The 27,705-nt window shown below is 40.1% G+C and overlaps 1 protein-coding gene across 2 annotated transcripts; it reads right to left on the bottom strand.

Annotated features, from left to right (window-relative positions):
* Nucleotides 1-320: 320 nt before the first annotated feature.
* LOC141927955 (SLAIN motif-containing protein-like) lies at nucleotides 321-27,621 on the bottom strand. 2 transcript variants are annotated; one of them, XM_074835419.1, is made up of 9 exons: nucleotides 27,507-27,621; nucleotides 24,076-24,794; nucleotides 13,200-13,336; nucleotides 10,446-10,595; nucleotides 6,259-6,399; nucleotides 3,885-4,202; nucleotides 3,539-3,676; nucleotides 3,068-3,386; nucleotides 321-1,479 (listed from the first exon to the last, which is right to left on the bottom strand). In XM_074835419.1, the coding sequence occupies exons 2-9, from the start codon at nucleotides 24,774-24,776 to the stop codon at nucleotides 1,413-1,415; spliced, it is 1,971 nt and encodes a 656-aa protein (XP_074691520.1). In that variant the 5' UTR covers nucleotides 24,777-24,794; nucleotides 27,507-27,621; the 3' UTR covers nucleotides 321-1,412. The 2 variants fall into 2 exon arrangements, with proteins under 2 accessions (XP_074691520.1, XP_074691521.1); XM_074835420.1 differs by lacking the exon at nucleotides 10,446-10,595.
* Nucleotides 27,622-27,705: the final 84 nt, after the last annotated feature.

The raw sequence follows: 27,705 nt of genomic DNA, 5'->3' as shown, positions 1-27,705 counted from the left end.
TGATGCAGAGTGATCTCTGCTGTAAAGCACCCTGCAGAGCTTCCTATTTCCAAGTGTAGTTTCCCATATTTTGTTCTGCTTTGGCCACTTGTGGATGTTCTCCTGGAAAAGATGTGAATCAAGTGCTGTGAATTAAGTTTTCCTTTGCTAACACCCACCTCATTCTTAGGAAATCCCTGGAGATTAAAGGTAATTATCAATACTTGCATTATAAGAGACTTCCTCTGTCACCCTCTTTACCTGTGCAGAATCAGACTGCTGTGTGGCTGGGCCTGTCAGGAAAAGCCTCCTTCCTAGCACAAAAACCACTCAAGTCAGACTTGCTGTTTGAATAAAGCAGATCTATTCCAGCACCATAACATTTTATTAAACTACACTATCAAAATCACATTGATGGCAGGGAGAACGTTGCTATCAGTGCATATTTTCTGTACTAAGACTGTATTCATAGCATCCAGCACTCACTGAGGAAAGGACACTGAAACAGAATCCTTCATAGCCAAAGAGACAGTAGAAAACTTCTACAAAAATCAGGACAGTTAGGGGTGAGTTGAGAGAGATCAAAGGGAAACACTTCAGGCCAAATCAGTCAGGGGGGAGTATTTTTTAAAAAGTTTTACTTTTAACCAGTGTTTGTTAGCTTCCTCATCTGAGAGATGAAGATGCTGATGAACAGTTGTTTTTAAATAGCATCCCCTGTCCCTGCAACTGCCTGTTCACAAACCCACACAAATATTGTGTACTGTTCCTTCACTTGCGAACTGTGATGCACACGATTGACTACAACAGCTTGAAGTGTACTACAGTTATAAAAACCTGCTTCCTCTTCTAGAACAAACAATAAAAAGTAGCAGAAATTACTTCTGTATAGAATGTAAAAAACCAAAACCAAACAGTTGAGTTTCAGACAAATATTAAAGTACATCAGGTGGAATTTTAAAAGTCTTACTTCTAACATCTATATAGCTATTTCTAGACTCCCCCAGCCACTGCTATGCAACACCATAGCAACAGCTCAGAGCTGCTTTCTGGCACAAACAAGACAACCAGCAGCCTTTTTAAGCAGGCGGCCTCAGGAGCAGGTCACAAGTTTTTTGTGACAAACCTTCCAAAGGGCTGCAAGTAGAAGTTTAGATGAAATAAGGCTATTTTCAGTCTTCATGTGAAGACTCATACTTCAGTAACATTTTGAATGTTGGAAACGCAGTAAAGCAATTGTCTGTTCCACCACTAAGAGGTCAGGCTCTGGGCAGAACAGAGGTGAGTGTAGTTTGTATTCAAGAGGAACTATATACATCAGTCTGCAGTGTGATGGGGCTCTTGAGTTTCATTTCCAAATAACGTTCTTACACCCAGCCAGCTGGGGGTCTGCTTCACAGAGGTGTTTGGCAGTACATCAGCATTTTGGGTTGTCAGTAGCACCCATCCTTCCAGGAATCATCCTCAGTGGCCTGAGTGGTTTGTGCTGACTGGAGAAACCTGGTTTGAGACACAAAGAAGAAAGTCACTGTTTCTTACAGCTGCTGAAGTCCCCAGCAAGTTGTTGCTGTACAGAGGAATGCTTGTTGGAGGTTTTAGTTTGCACTGGGCTTCTGCAACATCTCTTTAGACAATGTCAACATCTGCCTGCCTTAGGTAAACTGCTGCAGTCACACATGCACAGCCTGCATGTCCCCTGCACCAGGCCAGCAGAACAGACACAGCAGCAGCCATTTTGAGAAATGAAGTGACTATTACTGAGTCCTTAAACATGACACATTTATCCTGCTCCACTAAGTTATTAACACTGTCGTGGGTTTTTCCTATGTATGAGTCCAAGACATTAAAAAAAAATCAAGTACTTACTGCTTCTTAGTCTAATACTGAATCAACTTCCCTCAATCACAGAAGTTTACATTATGATTGTAGTGTAAACAGCTTTTGGCAACATGGTAGTGGATTTCCCCCACACAAAAGCCCAGCAGGTGCCTTAAGGACAATGGGCTAAGAACCCGTTTTGCTAAAATGGCATAAAGCGGTCTGTGCATATAGTTGTTACAAGCATCTTAGAGGCCTTACTCTTTAAAGAGATTGAATATGTTCTAACTAAACATCTGTTGCTTAGACTATCTACAAACTTCAGATATCCACTGTCTAAACAGGAAGCTAATCATAAAAGCTAGAAATGTCAAAAAAAAAGTCCAAAAACCCATTCCATCTTTCTGGATTAAGATGTGGCCCCTAAATCAGTTCAGATCAGACAAAAATTGTAAGTTTTTGGAAACCATTATATATGCTCTGCTTTCACCCAGTTGTATGAAGAAGTTACTATAATGATACAGAATCATGCTTAAGACAAGCCTTGTTGATTTATCCTATTTTTCAAATCACTGTAAAACCTTAGTAGGCCTTGGACAATGCCCACCTAGAGTCCTAACTAAAGGAAGAAAAAAACCCACCAAACTTATTTTACCAGTAGCAAAGTTAGAGGCACCAAAGTAGGTCATCTGGGAAGATTATTATATTAACAGTAAAGAGAGTTTTAGTCCTTTGGAAGAGTTTTTTCCCTTCCCAAAACCAGATGTACACACCAAATAAATATGTGCCATAAGGTTAATTTCTTATAGAAATAAGTTTGAGTCTATGCCTCTTCATTTTCCTGCATAATTAGCTTTGTTTAAGAAAAACGGGTTTTTTTTAAACAGATGGAATACTGAAATATTGAATGGTTTGGTCACAGATTACACAGTGAAAAGGGGTATCTTGCCCAGAAGCTGCTGAGTCCCAGCCTGTCAGTTCACATACAGTCACAGAATTTAATTTTAGTGGTATTTAAAGAAACTGCAACCCTTTGCTTCTTGACTGGGGGCAAAGTACTTAACATCCATAGATCTTCCAGCTAAGTACTACCATTTCTTTAAGGGCTCCCACACTGCAACCCTACATCTAAAGTTAATCAGCTAACCCAACTCTACACCTGTGTCACACTTTAAAACCAGAGATGAACATCACTTTATAAAAAAGCATTTCTAATCTGTGAAATAAAGGCAGACATTTAAGTCTCTGAGGCATGAAGCCTCACACTTACCTCTTGGATGGTGGTGTCGGCTTGCTCTTGGACACCGAGATTCCTCCAACAGATGTGCGTGCTTTAATGGGTGAATTTTTTGCCACAGTGACTATATTACTGCTTCTGGTAGTACAACTGCCACTGGAAGAGCCTGTACTAAGTGAAGATGCCTGTGGTTTTCGAACTCCACTAACAGGACTTGCGTAACTACAGGCTTTTACTGGCTGCCTGGGTGTTAGCAGAGAGTTTGTGCATGACCCCGCTTTCATTGGTTGTCGCACTGTTAAGGGAGACTGCCCAGCACTGGAGGAATACCTGAGCTTACTGGGAGCCAGACCTGGAAATGGAATAATGAAGGAATAAGCAAGTTGGCAACAGTATTTTAAGAACATGTCAGGATATCAGGCCTTAAGGGCCTCAGGTTTAGTCAGGTCAGTTAGACAAAAGGAAATGGACTGCAGCAGCGTGTGTAGAAGACGTTGCACTGACCTGCTGACCGTTGCTGAGTTCTTGGAATTCGACTGCTTGGCACCTGCAGGTCTGACTCCAAGCTTCGACTGCTCCGTACAGACTCCAAAGCTCGAAGGCTCGTCCTGGCCAGGTTGGGCATGCTGTGGCGCATCTCCTCTGAAATCAAGAGCAACTTCTCTTATTTGCTGCTTCTGGTAGTAATGGAGATGTATAATGGTTTAGACTATCTCTTGAAAAAAACAGGCACTTAAAAGTAGACAAGTGTGTAACTAATCCTTAGCTTCCATTAAGTAACAGAGCTTTTGAAATGCATATGGCAAAATTATTTTCACTGACTCCTATCAACAGCTCACAACTCGCTTACCTTCGCTGTTTGCATACTTGAGCCGGTCTTGCATCGGACTTTGCACAGATCTCCTTGGGGGACGGATACGGGAAGTGGATGACCTGCCATAATCTGCATTGGAAGAAGGGGACTGACATCGGGGTGAACTGAGCGGAGATGGCGAATATCTGTGAGTGCTACGGTATGACAGGGAGCAATCATAATCATCCTCGTCCTCAAGGCTGTAGGTGTCGAACTCCTGGTCACTGTAGGTACCTCTTCGCAGGGAGTGAAGGGAGGCACTGGAACTGCGACGTGATACAGAAGCAGAGCTAGAGGCACAATCCTGACGGAGGCCTGGAGATAAGAGGGCAACATGGTTCAAAGTCATCCGACTTTAAAATAGAAATTCCTTACCCAGTTGCAACACAAATTCAGAAGCAATGCTTTTATCAGTGATTCATTTCACCTTGGAAGGAGAGTCAAGTCAATAACTTTCTTTACTGAAGGTACTTGCAGCATATGGAATCTCTAAAATAGAACAGTGTCACCCATATCAGTACCGTTTAATTAGAGCAAAGAGTTAATATTCAAACTGACCTGAATTACTCTTTACGTCACACACGCAAGCCGCTGTGATTGTGGACTATATATTGCCATGCAAGCTCTGTTAGGTTAACTAAGTACAGAAGTCTAATTTACAGTATGAATTTTTTAGTTCAATTAATTATGCACCCACCAGCATTTCAACAGGTTGAAACAAAGATTTGAACTTCTGCCTCCATGTGAAAAAACGCCTGTTTTTCATTGACATCTACAGTGCATCTGTCTGGTTTATTTACAGGTCCTCCCCCAACTTACACCTTTATTTAAATCTTCTTGCCTAACAAAATACAAGCAACTTGTTACCAAGAATTAATTTAGCAAATGGGTTGAAAGGGCTTGAGAAAAGCATCAAAGTTCTGAAAAACCCTCATCTCAGTGCAGTTCCTTCACTGCAGGGATTAAAAAAAAAGCCAAGCATTCCCCACTCTTCTCCCTTCACAATGCAAATACAAAAAGTTTCCATCATTCTGAAGATGAAGTGCTTTTCATATTTCACTGGAAACTTTGTAATGTGACAGGATTCTTGACATTTTTTAAGTGATCACAAAGCATAAGAAAATACTTGAATTTAGAAAGAAAAAGGCTGTTATTTGCTTTATTCACTTTAATACAACTTTTCCTCAGCTGCACTCAGGTGTAATAAACTGATAACAAGATCTTAAGTCTTTTGCTCTTTTTGGCCTCATATTCCAATTCCTAGATCATAGTATTTTTTAAATTTATAAAGGTACAGTACTAAAAGAAAGTAAATGTTCTCAAACCCCAGAGAACGTCATTCTCTATTTCCTGTAAATTAAATTAATGATTAATTTGCACAGAAAACCAGATCCAACCACTTTGTTCCACCTTGATCTTCAATTAGGACCTCATCCAAATCACACAGAAGTCAACAGAAAATTTACCAGTGATTTAATGGGAACTGGATCAGGGCCGACTGGATCAGGCAGGAAGCCACCTGTATCCTGGGCTGCACCAAGAGAAGCATCACCAGCAGGTCGAGGGAGGGGATCATCCCCCTCTACTCGGCTCTCATGAGACCCCCCCTGCAGTGCTGTGTCCAGCTCTGGGGCCCCCAACATCAGAAGGACATGGACCTGCCCGAGCGGGTCCAGAGGAGGCCACAAAGATGATCAGGGGGCTGGAGCACCTCCCCTGTGAGGACAGGCTGAGAGAGTTGGGGTTGTTCAGCCTGGAGAAGAGAAGGCTCTGGGGAGACCTTAGAGCAGCCTCCCCGTGCTTAAAGGGGCTACAGGAAAGCTGGGGAGGGACTCTTGATCAGGGGGTGTAGGGATAGGACGAGGGGTAACGGTTTTAAACTGACAGAGGGTAGATTTAGATTAGATATAAGGAAGAAATTCTTTCCTGTGAGGGTGGTGAGACACTGACACAGGTTGCCCAGAGAAGCTGTGGCTGCCCCCTCCCTGGCAGTGTTCAAGGCCAGGTTGGACGGGGCTTGGAGCAACCTGGTCTGGTGGAAGGTGTCCCTGCCCATGGTGGGGGGAGAGGAACTAGGTGATCTTTAAGGTCCCTTCCAACCCAAACCATTCTGTGATTCTATGATAATACTTTCAAGACTATCCTCTGCTTTCAGAAGTGTCATCTTGAGAATGTTATACAACTGCTAAGTTTAAGTGGCAGTTTGGGTCTGTAGATTTTTAAAGGAAGCCCCTGCAAATCACAAACATTTCAAATGATCTATTAAATTCTCTTTTTGTGGGGGGAAAGGGGAAAAGAAGAACAGTTGGAATCCATCTACGTTCCTCTACAATTCTAAAACCGTAACAAAAAGGAGATTGCTGTCACGTACTTTCTTCCTGAAGGCGTGCCATAACCTGGACATCAGTCAAGTCCTGCAGTTTATATCCCATAGAGATGGAATCATCAGATGTACTCAGCTCGCTGTCCACAGACGACTGAGAGCTCAGTGCAGAATGCATGCTCAAATAACCTTTAGTAGAAAAGAAGAGGGAGGAATATAAAAAGCATTCAGACATCCACATAAAAAACAAGAATGAGCAGCAGAGTATTTATTCCAGTAACAAAATCAATGCAGTTGTGAAGTTGAGGTACGGTTGCTAGAAATAATTAAGAAGTTAGAAATTACTTGAGAACACAATGCTCAGTATTTTAACTTTCAATATTCAGAAGGCAGAGTGTCTTTGTGCAGGAAGAAAGTTGTGGACTTCGGTCCAGAAGGTGGCAAAGGGATGCTTGGTAATTTTGAGCTTAGAAACACACTTGAGAAGATCAGTATTCTTTCTGCCTGTTTTGAGAAAGGGGCAACTGTTGATGTAGATATTAAGCAGCAAAGTTATACAAAGTGCTTGCTAGGGTGCTGGTGAGCAGTCATAGGAGTAAAAGGATCCAAATGGCTTTCAGAGTACAGTACCTCAAAAAACAGTCATGCAATCTGCTTCAGCAAAGTAGAGTTGCACTAGATTGCCTCCTCCCCATTCCTGAGATTTACCCATTTTTTTTTTCTCTCATCATAAACCAAACTCTCTTACAGGGAAGGACATAGCTTGTTCATACAGCAGGTCATAAAAACACCTGGAAGGATCTTTCCACCAGGGTAGTTTTTCCGTAAGTCAGGCATCAGGAAGAATAACAAATAATTTTCCTTTTGAAGAACAATATTAAAAATATCATCATAATCATCATTAAGTGCAAACTTTTACCTGTTAGTACTTTTTCTTAAGTCAAGCAAGTCAGTATTTTCCATGGCATAAGAGCACTACTACTTGCTACTGAAATAGGAACATACTGAAATGAGAACAAGGCATGTAACTTTGGGGTTATATTGGTACTTGTCCTTCAAGTGTGGGAGGCCTGGAAGTAGCCCTATACACAGAAATGTGGTATCACAGCTGTCTTTGGTCTTCCTCAGATACTGCTCTTCCTGGCACGTGAGATGACAGTTATTGCAGGAAAGCTAAGCATCACCTAGCCGGTAGCTTATCTCCATCTGCAGGTGGCAGGCAGATGCAGGCAGTGACAGGAGAATCTTGCCACCATTCCATCCACGTTAATTTTGGCTCAGGGTAGTATCTTTGAGAGAGCGCATGCAATGCTGAGCATACCTCCATCTTCTTTTCCCATTTTATAACTACCATATTGCTTTGTTAAAAAAAACCAAACATTCAAAAACCAAACAAACATTGTTAGAAAAATTTTTGGAAACACAGAAGGATTAGTGAATGTAAAACCTCTACATGGCAAACATACTTATCTATGCTACATGTTACAAAATACCATAATATGCTCTTAGCATAACGAAAACTCGAACATAGACACCTAAGACCATATAAATTACAGAGGTATTTTAGGAGAGAGTACATCATCACTTTAACGTAATTCCAAGACAAGGTTGCAATTAGTACTACATAGATTTAGACTCACCAAAAAAAACAACCCACCACAATCTGACAGATCAGATAAAGCTAGTAGATACGCAAGAGCCTAAGAGCACTTAAGCCTGCTCTAGCTGAAAGTAATGTTAAGAAATACAAATCCTGCTCAAGCAGGGATTCGAGATCATCACTTAAATAAAAAGCAACAAGTAGGCTGTAGCACACCAGCTGACAAATCAAGAATACAAGTTAGTCTCCCAAAGCATCTACATGATGCCATTCAGGATTGACTTTCACTTTAGCTCACGCAGTTTTGCCTGCTGTGTTCTAAGAAGTCTAGAGGGCAGTGCACCTACTGAATAATTCTCAACAGTGATGCTAGAAATAAACATTTTGTCTGTTCTTGGAAAAACATCTAAAAACCACTGCTGAGCAACCCTTTCAAACAATGGTTAATTCCAGACAGGCAGGAAAAAGCAGCAGGTTCCCAACGTTATTTCTTAAACTAGTTTTGAAGAGTAGTAACCGATGACATGGAAAACACACATTTGAAGTCCAGGCATAAAACAAATTTCTTACATGGACATTGAGCAAACTGCTTTGTACTGGTAAGCCTCAAATTCCTCATTTGAAAAGGCATAAAGTTTTTCCAGTTTCAAGATGTTTACATAACACAGTGATAGAAGTGTGACTGTAGTGCAAGGGGTGCATCTGTGCAGATCTGTGTTACACAAGTACGCACTCCAAGTCAAGACACTCAGTACTAACACTGCACTGCTGTGTAACGTAAACCTGTTTCTCTCCTTCTGGTGAGAAGACATTGTAAGCAGTTGAAATAAAGCCAACATGAGAGTAGGGATTGCACCTGTAGGATGTAGTGTAATGAATAAGCATAGGTTTCCTGCTGTAACTAACACCTTCCTTAATAGTAAAAGCTGTATTTTTAATGCAGCTGTGTCTTGAATACAGCTTTTTAAAAAGCAAACTTCCCAATTCAATTGTGTGTGTTCAGTTTGGTTGTTGCATTTCAAGTTGCAGGTCTATTTAAAAACAGTCAGGGAGGGGAAGAAACACATTCACATTCTTTCATCAGTAAAAACTGCTGTGGCTCAACATTGCAAGATGAACTGATTATGGTTTTCATTACAGAAACTTCAAAATATACCACATCTGGATTTTGTAAAAGGTTTTTTTGTTTAGTTTTTAAGGGAAGTTACTGTTAAACATTTTTCATTTGAACAGTAGGGAAGCTCCTTTTTTCTTAGAAATAAAATTAGATTTGAGTCAATCAAGCCGACGGTGAACTTCAAACGCTTACACAAGTCACAAGGAAAGAGCCACTTAAACAGATGAAGTGAACTCTCATGTATTATCCTACACAGGCAAAGCCTTTCCTATACTTGCCTTTTTATTTGGTACCCTTGACAACCTTGGGAGATTTGCTGAGTGAATGAAGAAGTCTAGAAGTTGCACAGACACTTTGGTTTTACACATCAGTAACTGTTTCTGCGTGAAAAGGTGGTTAGACATCTGGATTGCCAACCAACCTCGTATTAAAACCAAGAAATTGATGTGGAGACTTTTCCCTGCAGAATTCAGCTTACAAAAATAATCAGTCCTAGGTGCATCCTTTTGTTTGCAAAATAGAGATAAGTGTTAATTTCTATTTACAGTGGAAAACCAGCAGATCTCAAAAGCATACCTGCAGCTGTAAAAACATCCATATGCAACCCTTTTTTTTCCTTCAAAAAAAAAAGGTTCATTTAACATCAAATTTTAAGCCAGGAACTGTTAAACATGCTTTATGTTTTTAAACATGCAAATTAGGATATAGCAATTTCCACAAAACACAAACAAATCAAGGAAGACTCTTTTGATAATAAAGCCAAGAGGCAAAGCATTTGTACTAGGAAACTGAGCATGAAATGTATCAAGGATAAACAAAGCTCCTGAAAGAGCCTACATGGACTCCTTAGGAGCAGCTTAAATGCAAAGGCAGACTTGAGGCCAATGCATTTAGGAGAAGCTTCATTATCATACTTACAAAGATAGGCGTCTAACAAGGATTTTGTGTAAGTTGCCTCTAAGGTAGGAAATCTTACCGCAAACACAATTAAGTCTGATGGAAACCTTTTGTTATTTTGTGTTTAGGTGCCCACCCAGCCAATTTAAAGGCTTATCCTGGAGACTACACCTTTTATCTTAAAGCACAAGGCTTCTTCCTGTTGCCTACATTAATCAGTATTTTCAAAAGAAACTTCACAAACTCTCAAGCCAGAAAACTGAATCCAAGTAACTTTATAAAAAGTTAACATCTACAAATGATAACATTATTCAAAAGTAGTATTTTCTTTGCTCCAACAGCTGCTTTCTATTTTAAGTGACTTTAAAATTAGTACAATTTATAAATATATAGAGAGAAAGTTATAAAAACAAAACCATGGAATAACTACAAGACATTTAGAATGCAAGGATGTTTTCTCCCATGTCACAGATAAAACCTGGGTCAGTAAGTGAGCAAATTAAAAGGAGAAAACCTCATGAGTGGACTTGCATCTCTTGACAAGTTCCCCCTGTATCAATTAGTAATACTCCTTGCATTTTAAACACTACAGGTTTGCAGTGCTCTACTGACATGCCATACCTGAGCTGCCACAGGTTAGTAGTGCTTTGTTAGTCGATTTGAGGTGCCCGGGAGAGTTTAGTGCATTGCTACAGGAGCCTGTCTCTGTATTCAAATTATGTGCGCTTGGTGATGCCAATGGACTGCAATACAGGTTTTTCCATCTACTGGCTAGAAGGAAAAAATACAAAAAAGCCATAAAGGTTATCAAATTATTTTTAAAAACAAAGAGCATAAGATTAAGGCATCAGATCAAACGATTAAATACTGTAACAGATGTACTTCAAATAAGACATCTTGATGGTGTCACTAACAAGATGTAGGAAGCAAAGCAGCGCCTGTTCCCTTGCTCACTCTCCCCTTTAACTTGTTTTGACACTTCTGAAGAATTCCAAGAATAACTATTGACTAACTTGGCTCTAAAGCAGCCATACATTTCTGAAGGTTTCAGTGCTGGTCTTCAGAGATGACTGTTTTCATAAATATCTGTCACTTCTACACCCCATCTTAAAGAACTCCATTAAACTATGTTTATGCATGTGTTATTTTGAATTTTTAATGATGGAATCAAAACAGCATTAAACCACAAAAGCTGTGCCTTTAAATTAACAGGAGAGCAAATTAATTTAAAAACAACAATTCTGTGTACTGAATAAATATTTCAGACTCACATACAAGTTAGTGAAACAATCAAGAACAACCCAGGTAGCAAAACTTACTGCATCCATGCTTACTGAATTTGGAAATATGCAGCTACAACTCTAAGGAAATAACTCAGTCTGTGACCTGTATATATTCAAGGGGCTGCTGAACTACCCACCAAATCCTTACCACTGAGAGAATAGTAGCTAAGAAAATACAGAAGATTCACTATATAAATAGTTTTATTTCCCCCACAAATACAAGGTCATGCTATTTTAGTTAAAAAGGAGTGATAGTGTACAAATAAAGCCTGATGCATTTCAGACAAATCAAAGAGTTAATCAAATGAACCTTCATTCAAAATTTTAAGCACAGATGGTTTATAAAAGTAAATGAAATTTGTTCTTAAACTACATTGTTATCTCAAATCAGGAATTTCAAGGCTAAACTCAAAATAAGCCTGATTACAAGCAGTGCCAAAACACTGTTAGTATGTAAACTAAAAAAAAAAAACCAAACAAAAAACAAAAAACGAACAGTGGCCTCTCAGACTTCAAATCACTGAGGTCAAATTACTGGTCAAACCAAAATCAAAATTACTGCATTCACACAGAAGACAAAGCCAGACAATCCAAAACCCAAGCAGACAGCAACTTTCGTACCAAACTGGGGGTTGTATTTTCAGCAGTTAGGAACATTACTGAGCTTCCAAACGTTAATCCTCTCCGAAAGGTCACTTTTTCAAACACTGCTAACCACAGCTTTTGTGTTTAGATGTTCATGAGTCAAACTAGACAGATGAGGTTGCAACATGTCCTGCTCTACAATGCTTTTCAGTGATGAGTTGTTACAAGAAAATAGTAAAACTAAGCATTCCTCCAGCTGCAGGGTAAATCACAGCTGCCAGTATAGGAAAGTTGTGCGATATAGAAAGTTGTGCGATATAGAAAAGGATTACGTATTTACTTCAAACCACTCAGTGTCTTGGCTATCAGCAATTCAGCCCAGGACTTGCACATTTTACACACAAACCTGCAGGGCATTTGAAAAGAGAAAAGGTAGGATATCCACTAGATGGATTCCAGGTGATGTACTACAGATATGTAGAAACAGAGTAACCTTCTCAGTTTTGTCATGAAGTAAACTATGCATCTACTCTAACAGCTCTTACATCAGAGAAAGGCTAATATGGAATTGATCCTTCTGTGCTCTGAAAAAGGAAAAGAACTCACACAAACCTACAACCCTAGAATACCAACTACGATGGTGATATGTGACTCCTGAACAGAACGCTCCGTGGCGTTTGTGTTTCAGGCAGATTAAGGAAGGGATTTTCCCTCAGTGGTCAAGTAACACCGCTGAAAGCCACCATGAAGTGCTTTTAGACGATGATAAAACTGGAAGAAAAACTAGGATTCCAAGTGACACCATTTCTTCAAGTTAGATTTTAATGTTTCATTATTGTAAGCTTTGAGCATTAGACAACTACTTTACCCAGGTAATACTACTAATGGTAAGAACAATCACCATTAGAAACACTCAACACTAGAACTTTTTATATAGGAAAAAAGCTGCAATAATCATTTCATATGATTCTCTCTCCCACTCTCCAGAAGCACATTTTTTCTTCTATATATTTTTACATTAAAGATGTTTAAATACCAAAAAAAAAAAAAAAAATCAAGACCCTGAAAACACTAAAATATATTTTAGTGTTTAGGCTCTGAACATATTAAAAAAACAGAAAACAAGGTGGTCAATTTGGCAATTAATTTTAAATGCCTCTATTTGCATCTTAAAAAAAATAGAGAGGCAAAATGTCACGGTTCAGTTTGTTTTGTCTATTACTTGTAATCAGCATAGTTTTCTTAATGTTTACAGAATGATCTCTTACCTTCATTAGTTGAGGCATTACCAATGCAAACCAAAAGCAGAGAGGTTTCTATACAGAAACAGGCATGGCTGTACAAGTACGCACCAAGAGCACAGCATCTGAAGCGCTCTCTGCAGATATTCTCCACTACAGCAACCACAAACTTTACATCTCCTTTTGTTTTACTGTTTCTCAATAACGTAAAGTACACAAATGGAAATAACAGACACTTGAAGCAGCAATGCTAATTGTTTACGTACCTTGATCAAGTCTGTTTATAAGAGTTCGGCAGGCTGCTTCTGTCTCGGGACTGGGATTATCCAACACCTGTCGGCACCATTTTAAAGGTGAGTCCGTTTTCTGATCTGTAGTAGATTTTCTAGGGGACACATAGAGCCTTTGCAAGGATTGAAAGGAAACAGTAAAAAATGCTCATTAATTCAAAGCATACAGCCACCGAAGTGGCATTTACTTAAGTATACCTAACAGTAAGCAATAAAAAAGTTACCCAAATTAAAAACAGGGAAAAAAAAGCTTAAATTGTATAGTATGACTTAAAATTTACTATCACAACATTAAAATTCACTTAAAGATGGCTTCACAGAGAAAGTACACAGCCTCTGCAAGACAAGGTTCAAACCTGGGCTGTTGGAGTACTACTACAAGTTAAGTTGGTATACTCACCATCACCCACATTCCTGCCTCTCCCTCCACTCCCCACCCCAAAAAAATATCTCATGACAAAGACAGCAGGGGTGAGGAGGTCGTTCTGACTTGACATTCAAGGTAATCTACTTTCAGAAGTCTAATTGTTGTATTTTCTGCTAAAAAACCCACAGCTCGGGATATTGCACCTGTATTGCACTGCAGGCAACAGTTATCTCCTATCTTCTAACAGCAGCTCTTCGAGACACTGAATGAATAGTAAGTTGTCTACTCACAGATTTCAGGGATAAACCATTTAACTGGAAGATTTAGAAATTTTCAGACAGGTAGGAAGTATGACTGTATGCTACCTTTTTTTTTATTGCAATGTTAAGACAAGTTCTCCTAAAGCCTAAGTTTTTGACTGTTCTAATACACCTAGCATTGTTTTGCACATACATACAGGATTAGCCTTATGTATAGACAAATTTAATCATATTATAGTCTTGGAATATTTACAACTGATTGTGTGTAAAGTAGCATCTTAACCATATTTCATAAGTAGAAAATTTCTCTCAAGAAAGGTCAAAGCGTATATGGGTCAGACTGAAAAGCAACTCAAGTATTTTACTTACATATCTCACATTCATATTTTTAAAAAAATCCCAACAAAAAATAAGCACCCTGTACTTTAACATTTTTTGCTATTTAGCAACACACTTAACTTTTGTAGGGAATAAACAAAAATCAGTATTGTGTACATATAAAAGTTAAACGGCTTTTAATTCTTGCATGTCACTTAGAGAAGAACACCCTCATGTAGAGGACATTGAGATTTCAGTCAGTCAATAGCATGAGAGAGGCAGGAACAGAAACAAGAAGTGCCATCATTAACAGTATCTGCCCACAGAGACAATACATTTCCTGCATATAATACTACATACCTTTAATATCAAGAGTTCCAGCTAAGTTATCTTAATATGCATGTGTTAATATATTTACTGTGCTATGAATGCATTGCTACAAAGAGATGTTTAATATAGTATCCTGCTGAAGTCCTTCAAAGGATCATAAAAAGGATTCACAGGCAGGAAAGCAAGCTCTGTGGTGACGAACTTAAGGACCTGCATCTGTGCAATTTTGGAAGAGTCTGTCAGGTGATTACCTCTGAACTCAATAGAGAAGCAGAGAGGAGACTTCTGAAAGCAGAAAATTTATTTGATCTTGTTAAGGCCATAAGATTCCTCAACTTAAGTTCAAACTACTAAATTTGTCCACAATGTAATTTCTTAGAATTAAGTGTACCATATTAAGAAGAAGAAAACTTCCAGGTCTTTGAAGTTGTGTAGATACTGAATACCTTCCTAGAAGGGATGTGCTTTGAGACTACATTTTGGGGGGTGAATATACAGGAACCTGACTGAGAAGTTCAGCTGTCATTTGTGGACATGAAAACTAGCTCTCGGGTCCATCTTTCCCGATAGGCTCTGATGAGCTCTTCGCATGGCCCTCAGCCAGCACAGCTGCTACCTCTCTGCAGCAAGAAAACTCACATAAACAGGCTTTACGGTTCATCTCCTGTGAGAGCAAGAGACTTCTTCCATGCACACAATCACACCACCACCTTCCTTCCAAGCATCAATCCAGCAGTGCTTCACCTAGCAAACTGCTCAAAGGTGACAAAGAGCCCTCTTGGTCACCAGCAAACTAGCTACAGCCACACTTGATGATTTACACTGCTCCCAACAGCTGTCCTCACACTGATGTAACATATTTCACCTTCATCAGTGCAAAATACAGTATTTGTGCATAAAATGATCATGAAGATTCTGTCAAGATTTCAAGGAATGTCTGCATGAATTTCAAATTGCCTCCTACTCTCTCTCTCCTAGCAATAACTTTTGACACTCCAGCAGCAAGATACATCAAGTCCTTCTGCTCCAGTTACTCATTCTCACACAGACGTCTCATATTCAATTCATAATACTACTTTCCACAACAAAATTAATATAAGTCATCAGTTATTTTAGTAGTTATCCCATTAGTTTCTGAAATGCCTTCATGTTAAAAAGATATAGAAGCGTACTACAGGACTCTCAGTTGTCAGGTGTCCTTATCCACAAAAGCAATGTTTGGCCAAGATAAAACATACAAACAACTGGGATATTTAAAATATTGTACTGGCATCAAAATGCCTGTCTAACCTATTATCCTGTCTCCTATCCTGTATCCAAGTAAGGATAAATACAGAAACCATCAAACCAAAAGCTGTACTGACGCAGAAAGCTGTTCCGGACTCCCACAATTTTGCAATTTGGGGCTATCAGACCAAGCATCTCTGTATGCAACAGCTCTCAACAGAATATTTTTCAGTTAATCCATCTAATCCTTTTTTTGAATTCATATCTGCTTTTAGCACCCACAGCACCCTACTGCAATGAGTCCCACAATGCACCGACACATGGGGTGAAGAAGCACCTCCATTCACTTGCTCTGGAAATGTCACCTGCTATTTACTCTTGATATTGTCTGGCTCTTGGGGGATAAGATACAGGTGGAAGGCAATTATTCTCTACTGCCTCTTGACATGCCACTCATGACTTCACAAATCCTAATAATATTCCTGCCCCTGGCCAGACCCATCTTTTTCAGGGAGTAGATATTCAGTCTCTTTACTCACGTCTCATACAGAAGCTTTTTCATACCAAGCTTCACACAAAAAACACATGAAAATAAAAAAATCCAAAAGCTAATTTGCTGTTGACAAAATAAATGCTGAGAAACATGAACACAAGTATTCCTGAATGTGCAATGTTATCTTTTATGAGAGACCCCACAAGCATATCTTGCTTGTTTCTGCATGGGTAAATGAGCATCACAACCACTCAGATCCAATACAACAGAGAAAGCAAAGTGCTCTCTCTCTGGATTTATTTTACAGTTCAGACCAAAAAAGCAGCAGTAAAACCATCAAACAAAAAAAGAGGCCAATAGCCTCCTTAGGGCAGGTCACACTGTTCTTCACATATTTTAGGTTAAGGGAGAAAAATCCTGCTCTACTTCAGGAAGTAGTTGCTCTACCCAGCTCCTTCTGTGCTTCTGCCCAGGATTGTTTCAGCTGAAAATGGTACCACTTGTTTGATTGCTGGAACCATTTCCACACGGAACAGGGCTACCTGCTTCCCAGGGTGTCGGAGTCCCCTGTAGTCTGCCAGAGGACACTCATTTTTTCAGCTGACAAGTCTATTGGCAAGAGATGGTCTCACTTATGATGTCACTAAACTCAAGTAAGCACAACTCAATTTTTCAGAGCACTGACAGGCAACTTATAAAAAAAAGGAATTCTCGTTTGATTTCACAGTGGCAGGTTTACTATTTTCCTTTCTAAGTAGCTTTGGGGAAGGATTCAACATACTTCACAAGCTAACTTCTCAAAATACATGGGCACAGCTTATTCTTCTGGAGCACTGCACACCATGAGCTGATAAACTAAAAACACCAGACCCACAAATATAAGTGAGTATTTTTCTGGAGACAATATTAAGAACCAAAAGTCACCTTTTACTAGAGGATCCCCCCACCCAGTGGTATCCTCTGTTAGCCACCATGGCACAACTGCCACAGCAAGAGAGGCCAGGTTACTACAGCATCACACTTCTAGCTGAACTAAGACAGGCTTCTGTGAGAAGCTAAACTCACTCTGCTCTGTTTCAAAATATGCAGAATTTTATTTCTAGTAGTTTTATTCTCTAAGGCTGATTTGTCAGGTTAACTTAATCCAGTAAGCATTGGAAAAAATGTACTCAGGCATGCCATGAGGTATGTGTACAACTGCCAGTTTACGCATCAGCCAAAGTCTTTTGGGTTTAACAAATATCTGATTACTGAATAAGCTTTACCTTGCATTTTGTTCCTACAACTCAGCAGTCTGGCTGTGAAGCATGTTCTGTTTACACGGAAAAAGCTTTGAATATTTGCTTTTGTCTAACTGCAAATGACAATTAAGAAGATAGTTACAAGGCCTAATACAAAATTCAGAAAGTGAACATTTAGGCACATTCTCAATTTGATATATTGGGGTTTTGCTGCATAATTTATTAAATATGAATGAGATTTTCTTCAGCTTCTGTGAGGAAACCCTTAGATAAGGCATCTTTAGTTTCTGCTTACTAGTGTGTTTCACCTTCTCATATAAAGTATTTTATGAAAGGCACCTCTGGTAAGAGCCAAGTAGTCTTAGTTGTACAGCAAGCACAACATGAGATTTTTCTTCCATTAAGAACATAAGCACTCGAAAATAAATCTGTGGGATTCTTCACACTTCCTGACATATTCCAGTGTACTAAAAGCAGAGCATCTTCTAGAGGTTCTTTTGGGGTCAATGTCACAGGAGGACTTACGGGAGTTAATGGCCACTATTGTTTGATTTTGAAAATACTGCTTTAAATAAAACGCCCCAAGAATCTAGAAAATACTATGACAACTTTCAACTTGCACACTGCACTGAAAAAAAAAAAAGCATCCTCACAGTTCAGTAACACATTAGATCAATTACAAAAATGCAAGACAGCATTGCCTGAGAATTTAAGAGCCTAGTCATATGGAATATTTGCACTAGTAAATCTACAGATCATAAGAGGAGAATTGAGGCTGCAGAAAGCTCTATTAAGTAGTACATTAGTAAATTAAACTGAAAGTAAAATGAACCTCAGTTTAGGACTCATGCTTGGTTTATTATACATCTTCCACAGCACTTAGCACCAGTAGCTACAGCGGTACCAAAAATGACAGACATTACACTGATTTTCAAACCTTTGAGTTATATACGTCAATGCAAGGAGAAAGAGACCTAAGGTAGCTAAATACGTTTAGAACAACTTACGTTTATAAGATACACCTCCATAAAATGCTAAGAAGGCAGCTAAATCGTTCTGTAAAGTGTGTATTTCAATCAGGTAATGCAGTTATTTTCCTTTACATATCAGACTTCAGAGAGTTGATTTTCAGATTTATTACTGTGCTTATGCTGTTCCAATCTCAAATCTAAATACTACTGTTGAACAGAAATACCAATACTGGCAATACAGTGTTGAGGAAGGCAACAGTGAAACAACACTGTCCAGGTCTTGAAATGATAGAAACATGAAAGGAAAAAAATGAGAAAAATCCTGTGGAAAATACTCCACACAAAAACATTATAGTATTAGCCCAAGTAGAGGTTTGAGCCTTTATTCCCAAGAAGCAGAAAATGGAAAGAGAGAAAAAAAATTATACTGCAAAACCCAGAAGAGGCACCACTTTTTCATGTCTATCTAGTGACTAATCCTGCTGAACAAAACAGCAAAAATCTAGTCACCAAGTCACAGAAGCTCTAAACATCGCATTAGCTTAATCTCGTGCCACAGCCAATAGTCTGTGAGATGATCAAAAGGCACCTTGTGGGACAACTTAAGAGTCATATTATACGTAGACTGCACAAGGGTGCTGAGCAGTGTCGGTAGCAATCTTGCTGCAGCAACATGTAAAGGCTTTCCCCCTCCACTCTGGCAGTGCAACTGAGCAGACAGATTACTGTGTCCACATCTCATTTTACAGAAAGAGCCATGAGCCAGTACCTCAAGAATTTCAGTAAGAACTCAAGTCATTTTAAGCTTCCGCCATCAAAAGCAATTTAACCTGAAAGGTTGTATTTTGCACACAAGTGTCAGACAAGCTGGTAGATTTTTCCTTTCAGATTTCTCTACTCCAGCACTGGCAATTACTGGCAATGAAGACTGCTGATGGTAATGCTATCTTAAAGCTGGGTTTTGAAGGAGCTCATCTACCCAGAGATTGTGCACAGCAAGGCAGACATTACACAGACCATCGTAACAGCTAAACACAGCTAGCACAAACTGGTAACACGCTATTCAAACAAGCTAGACAATCAGGAAATGTTTTTGATGTCATCTGTACATTATTTAATGCAATAGAGCTAACGGATCCATTGTTAAAAATACCTCTAGAAGGTCTTCATAAGATGACCCGTCTGAGAAACTAAGACCTTGCAAATTACTGTTTCTAAGTCACGTAGAGTCTTGTCAGCAAGGAAAAAAATTTCAGGCAAACTACTACATGGCCTGCAGAAATGGACAAATTGGTATCTAGAGATTAGGGAGTTCTCCCCCAAATTAGAGGCACAAGATGCCTTATTTTTCATTATGATATACTGGTGTAATATGTGAATTTTGTGCAGAACCACATCCTCGTTTGGTGGAACTTCTCCAGAAATTTTTTTCCTATCTCTGATGGTACAAGCTAACCACGATGATATCCTGCAGTATGTTGAATTAAATGCCTTAAGACATTAATATAGAAGGCCACTGGAGATGGGGCTAAGGCTGAAAACATGCACTCCCAGGAAACTCCTAAGTAGTAATTCATTTGAGCAAACCACACTACTTCTTCCTACAAAGACTATTTCAAGGGCACACTACTTGCTGTGTTGAATTTTCAGATTCAAGCAGGAGACAACACAACACTAAGGTGAAGGCAGCACAACCTGTTTTCAGTTGAAAGACAGGCTTTTGGGAATGAAAACTGTGCAAGGCGTGGATGTAGCAGCAACACAGGGATTCACCTGGTGACATGGATTTCTTCTCCTCCTCCCCCCACAAAAGCACAGCATCACGTTAGGCTGAGTAGGCTTGCACATTCATGTATGCACCCATCATATTTTACATGTTCTTCTAAAAGGAACTCAGCAACTTAAAAGAAACATGAAGAAAATGTTCTGCTACATGGATTTGCTTGATTTTTATGGTGTGTTTTGGTGTTTTTTTTTTTTTTTTTTTTTTTTTTTTAAAAAAGGCAGAAGAAATATGTAAAAGCTTATCTGAAGCCCTGTGTTAAACCGCTGGCAGTTTTGCCACTGGAACCAAGATCTTAATCGCCAGCAGTAGCAATACTGGGGAGACCTGTACAAAGGCCTCTTTCCTTCCATCAAGGAGAAAACCTGAAGTTGTTCAAGGTGAGGCCTGGACAGAGAGCTCGGTACTCATGCCATCAAAGGAGACAGGGGCAAAAATAGTCTAATCCAGTAAAAAGGAGAAAGAGTACTGAAAAAGTTTAAGGCTTTTCACTTCTGCCATTTTTTAATCTCTCTCTTTCATCCAATGACACATTAATAATAACACTTTAGAGTTCAGAGGGAGTTGGAATTTGAATGATTTCATCATAATTCCAAGTCAAAATTTTCTCTCCCAAGTCTTACCAGAAAAAATAACTGACAATTGGCAAAACACCAAAAAAGTAGCATGGGAATGCATAACAAAATGCTGAACACAAATCACTGCAGGAACAACAATACAAAAACCGCCCCAAAAATCACAACTTAATTCTTATACACAGGGAGTACCTAATAATGACAAACACTAAGGAAGACAAACAAGGCAACACTACTGCAAGCGTACCTTGTTTGTTCCCTTCTGTAGGGGTAACAGCCTTTCTACAAACAGCTCAGCAGTCGACCTGCGCTGAAGCACAGCAGCATAAGGGAGAGAACTGGTAACTGGTAATGGGCAAACAGCATGGAAGTCTAAGCTAAGCATCACACTGAACTCAAGAGCACTGAAAGCCGACTTTCACTTGATTGGGTCTCAAGGATATTTACAATTTTGAACAGCTATTTGAGAAAGCGACCTAAGAAAGCAAGTCAAGGGACAGACACCGAAGTAGTACAGAGTTACAGCTACTGCAGGGGATGTGGTACCTCATGTTTCACAGGAGTTCAGTCATTGCAATGTTGTTTTTAAAAACAAAACCTTAGACCATGCAAATCTTGCTGAAGCCAAGGGAAACTGCACAGGAACATTTTCAAGTTTGATCCAAATAAAACCAACAATTCCATAACAGTGCAGAGTATCGGCACCTGCAGAGAAAAGTAACAAATCCTCCCACCTTTGTGCTTCCACTCCTTTGTGCTTCCACCTTGGCCCTCCTGGGGCAATGGTTTTTGCTGTTACCACTTCAGCTCAAGTGGCAAAAATCGACATGGTAGATTTACCCAGAGGTTTCAAACCTACTAAGAAGTCATGGGACATAAGCGCAATACCACAACAGAAATTACCCTAAAGTTTGGAACTCTTAGAACTAGAACGACATGGAGATGTAAGAACTACAGTATCTCTTTCTGAACACTTCCTGCTCCCCACCCCCTGTGTTAAACACTTTCATACTTTAAAAGAATACAAAATGAGTTCTTACTATTCTTTTAAGGTATAAAGCATCATCCCCTTTGCTAGATGATATTGAAGAAGAGGTCAGCAAATTAAAAGGACTGGGCTGTTAAAATTTATCAATTCAGCAGTAACAAGAAAAACCAAAGCCACTGAATTTCTCAAAAATTACCAAAAATCATAAGTAACGAAGTACACATGATATGTTCCAATATTAGCTACAGTTTTTTTCCTAATGTATAATATTTAGAAAAGAACTGCAACTACAACATAGTAAACTATTTGTTTTGACTAATACACTGCTTGACACATTCAGGTATTACTTCCATCCAGGCAGTACAAAATTCCCCCTAGTCAGCAAAGCCACCTTATCAAAGTTAATCCTAAACCCATATAAAGGTTTTAAAGGTTTTTTTGTGATGTTTTGGGGTTTTTTGTCGTGTTTGTTTTTGTTTGGTTGGTTTTTTTAAAAAAAAAAAGCCCACACTCCCCCCTGCCATTGTTTGCTGGATATTGCCAATAGGAATGCATGAATATCCACACAGACAGTACACAAGACACGTGCTTATGAAGAGAATTTAAGGTATTTGGCAATAAGCACAGCCATACACTACTGACTGTACACACATTATTCATTCCCTACTTTCAGTTTAGCTGACAAGCTCTAGAACAAGAAGTCATCATAAAAATAGCTTCTCGTTTTACCAAGTTTGACAAGAGGAAAACAAACCAGACTGAAGCAATGCAACATGATCAAAGGTAATTTATGATAATAGAACTTGCACAAGAGCTCTGTAATACCACCTTTATTTAAGCTCCTTGGGGCACCTCATTTTAATCTGTTAGCCTATATTAACCAATTGACAAGAAAACAGAGTTATCAAAAACATGAAGATCCTACAAGGCATAGTAAAAAGGGTACCTGGTAAAGATGAATGACCTTAGTAGCCACCAACTCAAAGAAGGGTTAATAAACCAAGCCTCTGGGTGCAGAGTCTCTCCTGATGGCATCGGACAGTATTCATTGTCCATGTAAATTTCAGACTCCATCTGGTTTCTTTATCAAGTCAATATAGTTTGCAGAATCTCTCATGTCACAGGTTATATTAACATGAATATAAAACTAGCTGTTTTCATTAACATGGAAATAATGAAGCTTGTCTTCCAAATTTAACTTGTTAAATGTATTCCCCATCTCCTCCCCCCCCCCCTTTTTTTTTTTTTTTTTAAGAAATCTGCTCAAAATGCTGTTTAGGTATGCTAGAGTTTCAGTGATAAGTCAGAAGCAGTATTTGGGTTTTAAAAGAAAGCTTGCAAAGAAAAAAACCCGTGTTTTTAATATAACCTTGAAGTTAGACTTGAGCTGATATAATTATGTTACTGAGCTCCATTCCATTAACAAAAGCTTACCTTCACTTATAACAGCTAATGAATTTTTAGAGTTTAATATTTGTTTTGTATTCAGCAGCCATTCCGCAATGCTGTCTTCGCTGCCAGATTAATCTCTAGCTACACAATTTTGAAACACAATTTGCAGACCCCTGAAACTATCCTACAAAGTCTTAAAATTAAGAACTCTAGGTAAAATCTCAAGTCACAGCTATTGCATGAGCTGGAATTAGTCTCAAACTTGGACTAGCTTTGGAAGGGCAAGAGAAATTAATCTGCTGATGTATAAAACAAGTTCTAAACAAGGCTGCTCGTGAAGCAGAGAGTCCTACAAAGTAAGGTCAGTTAGGGATTACATCATTGATCTGTTTCAGTTCATGTCTCTAAACAAAAGAAACAGGTTAACTGCAAAGAAACGGTATTCAGGAAATGGAAATTAGTTGTCTCCTCGGATACTAGCAAAAGCCATGAAGTCCAGATGGTCTAAGGTCTCAGTTTGTGTTTCACAAAATTCTTACCTAAATACAGTATTTGACAGTTATGTACAAAGTTTCAAAACTCCATTATTCATTCATCTGTGTGCATTATACATAAATAAACTAACAGGGAAAGGAAGCTTTCTGTACTTGCTACAGCAGCACCTGAAGAAAGGGGAAAAAGACAAGCTGTACAGTTAAACTGATTTTTTTTTTTTTAAATAATGCTCTGGCACAGTGGTCTTAAAAATAAGAACAGCTGATAAAGAAAACCACATTCTTGATGCTAAAAATCAAAGCACTGTATATAAGTTACTTTATACCCTTAAAAATTATTGCACACCTAAACACAGAAACTCCCAATCGCAGCAGTGTAAGTTCCATATATTACTAAGTTTTGAGATACATACCAGCTATCTTCTTCTTCATTGCAATTTTCAAGTTCTAACACTTTCACTTCATCCAGATCTGTGTTATTCGAAAGACCTTCTAGATCTCCACATTTTTCATTGGGATTTTGTTCATTTATTTTAACTGAGGAATCAATACCTGCAATGACCAAGTTTCCCATAAGCTCTGTGCTATTACTTGTATCCGTACGTGAAGAACATCTAATGTTATCGTCAGTCTTCATTTCCACCTTACACGTGTTGGAAGACAATTCCTCAGTGGCACTGTTGCAACTATATTGCATTTGGGCACCTATGTCTTTTTTTAAGCAGTTGTTCTCTCCTTCCTCCCTTCTCATTTTGCTTAATTGGTTGTGCAGATCTGCCATGATTTGCTTCTCAGTTATCGCATTGATGCTATTATTAATTTCCATTCCATTAAGACCAGAGTCATGGTTATCCACACCAGCATGGATCTCACTCTGCATGTTTGTCCCAAGCACGCCCCTGCTACCCTTCGTTCTCGGGTGCTGATTCTCAATCTCCAGTCTCCTCACTAGCTCCCGCAGCTTTCGCACCTCCTCAAGCTCTGGGCCAACCGCCTCGGATGCCGGCTCCGTGTCAGGGCCCATGGCAGAGTCCTCTGTTGAGTCTCGTCCTAAGTCAGGCTCCAGAGCATGATCCTGCTGTATGACCGGGGCGCTTCCAGGCACTACCATCATCCAAACCGCACAGTTTCACTGCAAGACATGAAAAACATATAAAAGCTCCACAAAGGTGCACAATATTTCAAGCAAACTGCAATTAAAGACCAAAAATTAGTTTATAAGCATAAACTAATTATACTGGGGTACAAGGCAGCTGAATTTAATCAAAATCTATTGAAAAAGAACAACTGAAATTAGTATGAAACATTTCAAGACAAATTGCTCATTTTAAACAGCTAGGATGTGCAACTATTATGCTGCAAATTGGACTGTATAAAAGGAAGTCGATTTAATCACACACAATAGTTTAGTTTCCATCTGTTTACAAACAAAATACATGAGAAAAGCACTGATTGAGCAAAGTCAGGAAACATAATTAGCAAGGTGCTGACGTCAGACAATGACAGCATTAAGAAAATGGTAAAAACATCCTTTGTTCATTACCAGGCTTATCCTGGAAAAGCAGAAAAAAATTGAAAACATTTCTGTATCAACATATACCAAAGACTAATGACAATGACTAATGACAGGAACTGCACTTACTGTGGTACATGAAAATAAGCATAACTAATGTCTTTACTGGCATATTTTCTTGTTACAACTGAAAAGAGAGATGCAAGCTCCCTGATACAAACAGCAAAAAACCAGAAAAACACATAGATAAATACATCGCACCATAGGTTACTTAAGTTTCATAAAATGAAACCATCTGCTTTTCCTGTCTTAATTGCTGCTATTCATCCTGTGGTTGTGTTGACCAAGGAAGAGTGTGCAGAGCACTGTCACTCAGGCAGCTTTGAACCGCAGAGGTATTCAGGCTTCCCAAAAGCCATAAAATAACGCCGGTGCACTTAACATACAGTTTTACAACACTTACAGAATAATAAGCCAACGCTGATTTTTCCCTACGCTAGTGATTTACATGAGTTTTCAGTTACAGTGGGTGCATTCATCTCTGAATTGACTCTTCATTGAAAAGCCTCTAATACGAGATTAATGTTCCACAGAGCAAGTAAAAAGGATTCCCCTAAAAAAATTATAAATCTTTTCTATTTTGCAGAAGGAGGGCAAATAGACAGACTGACAGAAGAGGGAGTTAAGACAACACAGCCAATTCAAAGTTTAAAAGATTTGATGCAGGCACTACAACTGCATTTGAACCCTGATTTTCTGTGGCTGTAGATGTTCTTCCCCCTTCCCTCTGCTGTCTGAAAATTTCCCGTTTTTAAGGCCTAACTGCCAGCAGGTAGAAGAACCACAAAAATTAGATGTCACACAAAGTACATAAAGCAAGCAAGGTTAAAAATACAGACATCCCCCCATGAACACCTTAGCATCTCCCTATTTACTTAGTTGTTTCTAACAGCAGTAGCTGAGAATATTTCCTAAAAAATAGTTTTTAGTGTTGGTTTTTTTTTTTTTTTACTTGACAGGGGCTTTTAAATTTTGGTCTTCTACATACAAGATGAAAATTTGAGGCTTACATTTGAATTAAAAATGAACATGGAAGCACTTACAAAGAGCTATAGGTGAACAGAGCTGACTGCAGCGCACTTTAACCATAGCTTTCAAAATCACGCCTATAAGAAGCACTGCTGAAGTCATTTTGACTTGGGGAAAAGAAATTTAATTTGTAGTTACCAAGCAATCCAATTCCTACTCATATGCCCACTTCAAAAAATCTCCCTGCATGCATTCTCACTCCTACGAAATCATCCGATCTCTCGACGAGTAAGGAAACTAGTATGATTTTCAAAGACATTTCAAAGCTATTGCTCGGTAACTTGCTGAGGATGCACCAGCAGGGAGTTTAAGAGTTCTACTGTCAAAGCAAAACACAAAGACCCAAGGCGGGGAGGGAAGCAATGAGGTCTCTCACCCGAAAAATCAGTTTCCCTCCAAGGCTGAGGAGCAGCACAAACTGCATTTTCCTTCACAAGGGGGGAACAGATTAAAACAGTTTAGCCTTTTCCCACGATCAGTAAGTCTAAAAAACACCCAAATAAAGCAGCAAGGATATAGGAGGGGAAAAATATAAATCTATAAAACTTAGTTTCATTGTATAATAGACTCGGGGGAACAAAAAAAAGAAGAAAGAAGGAAGCCACATTTCAAGCCATTACTGTGTTGGAGACAATAATTTGGACTTTTTCAAAAAGACATCCGGGTTTCTAACGGCAGGTTAACGGGTTCTCCTCAGCACAGCGGACGAGCTGCAGCCGGAGGGGAACAAACGCCTCCTGCGTGCCCTCCGCCCCCCCCCCCGCCCCCAGCCGGGGTTCCCGCCGCCCTTCCTCCCGCCCGGCCACCAACTGCCCCCGCCGCGGGCAGGCGGCGAACCGAGGCGGCCCAGGCCCGACCCCGGCCCCCGCCTCGCCGGGAGTCCCGGAGCGTGGACAGCTCCCGGTGCGCGGGCACGGACGGGGCCGGCCGCGCTGAGGGCGGAACCGGGGGCGAGGAGGAGGAGGAGGGTGAGGGCGGGGAGACGGTCGCAGCCGGCAGCGGGTGCTGTGGAGAGAGCGGGGCCGTCAGAAGGAGGCTGCGGCGCGGGTGGGAGCCCCACGGGTGGAGGCAGAGCGGGGGGGGTCCTGCCTGAGGCGCGGGGGGGGGCGCCTGGGGCGCGAGGGACCGGAGGAGCGAGGGCGCGACCTTCCCGGCGAGCTGTGGGGGGCGAGGGCGCGGCCAGCGCACGCCGAGCCGAGGGCTCCGGCCACCCCCGACCCTTCCCTTCCCCTCACACAGTACCTGCGGCGGCCGCCGATGGACGAACGGACGGATGCCGGGCGCCCGTTCCGCCGCCGCCTTTCTCCGGCGACGTCTGGAGCCTCGCTCGCAAACGGCGGGAGGGAGCCGCCGCCGCCGCCGCGCGCGCGCTCGGGCCCCGCCCCCTCCCTCCCAGCGCCGCCGCCTCGCGCGCGCGCCCGTTCGCGGCGGGGAGGGGCGG

Source organism: Strix aluco, chromosome 10 (genome assembly GCF_031877795.1).
Source record: "Strix aluco isolate bStrAlu1 chromosome 10, bStrAlu1.hap1, whole genome shotgun sequence".
Taxonomy (NCBI): Eukaryota; Metazoa; Chordata; class Aves; order Strigiformes; family Strigidae; genus Strix; species Strix aluco.
The sequence above is the reverse complement of the archived record's forward strand: the minus strand, read 5'-3'. Positions and strand labels throughout refer to the sequence as shown.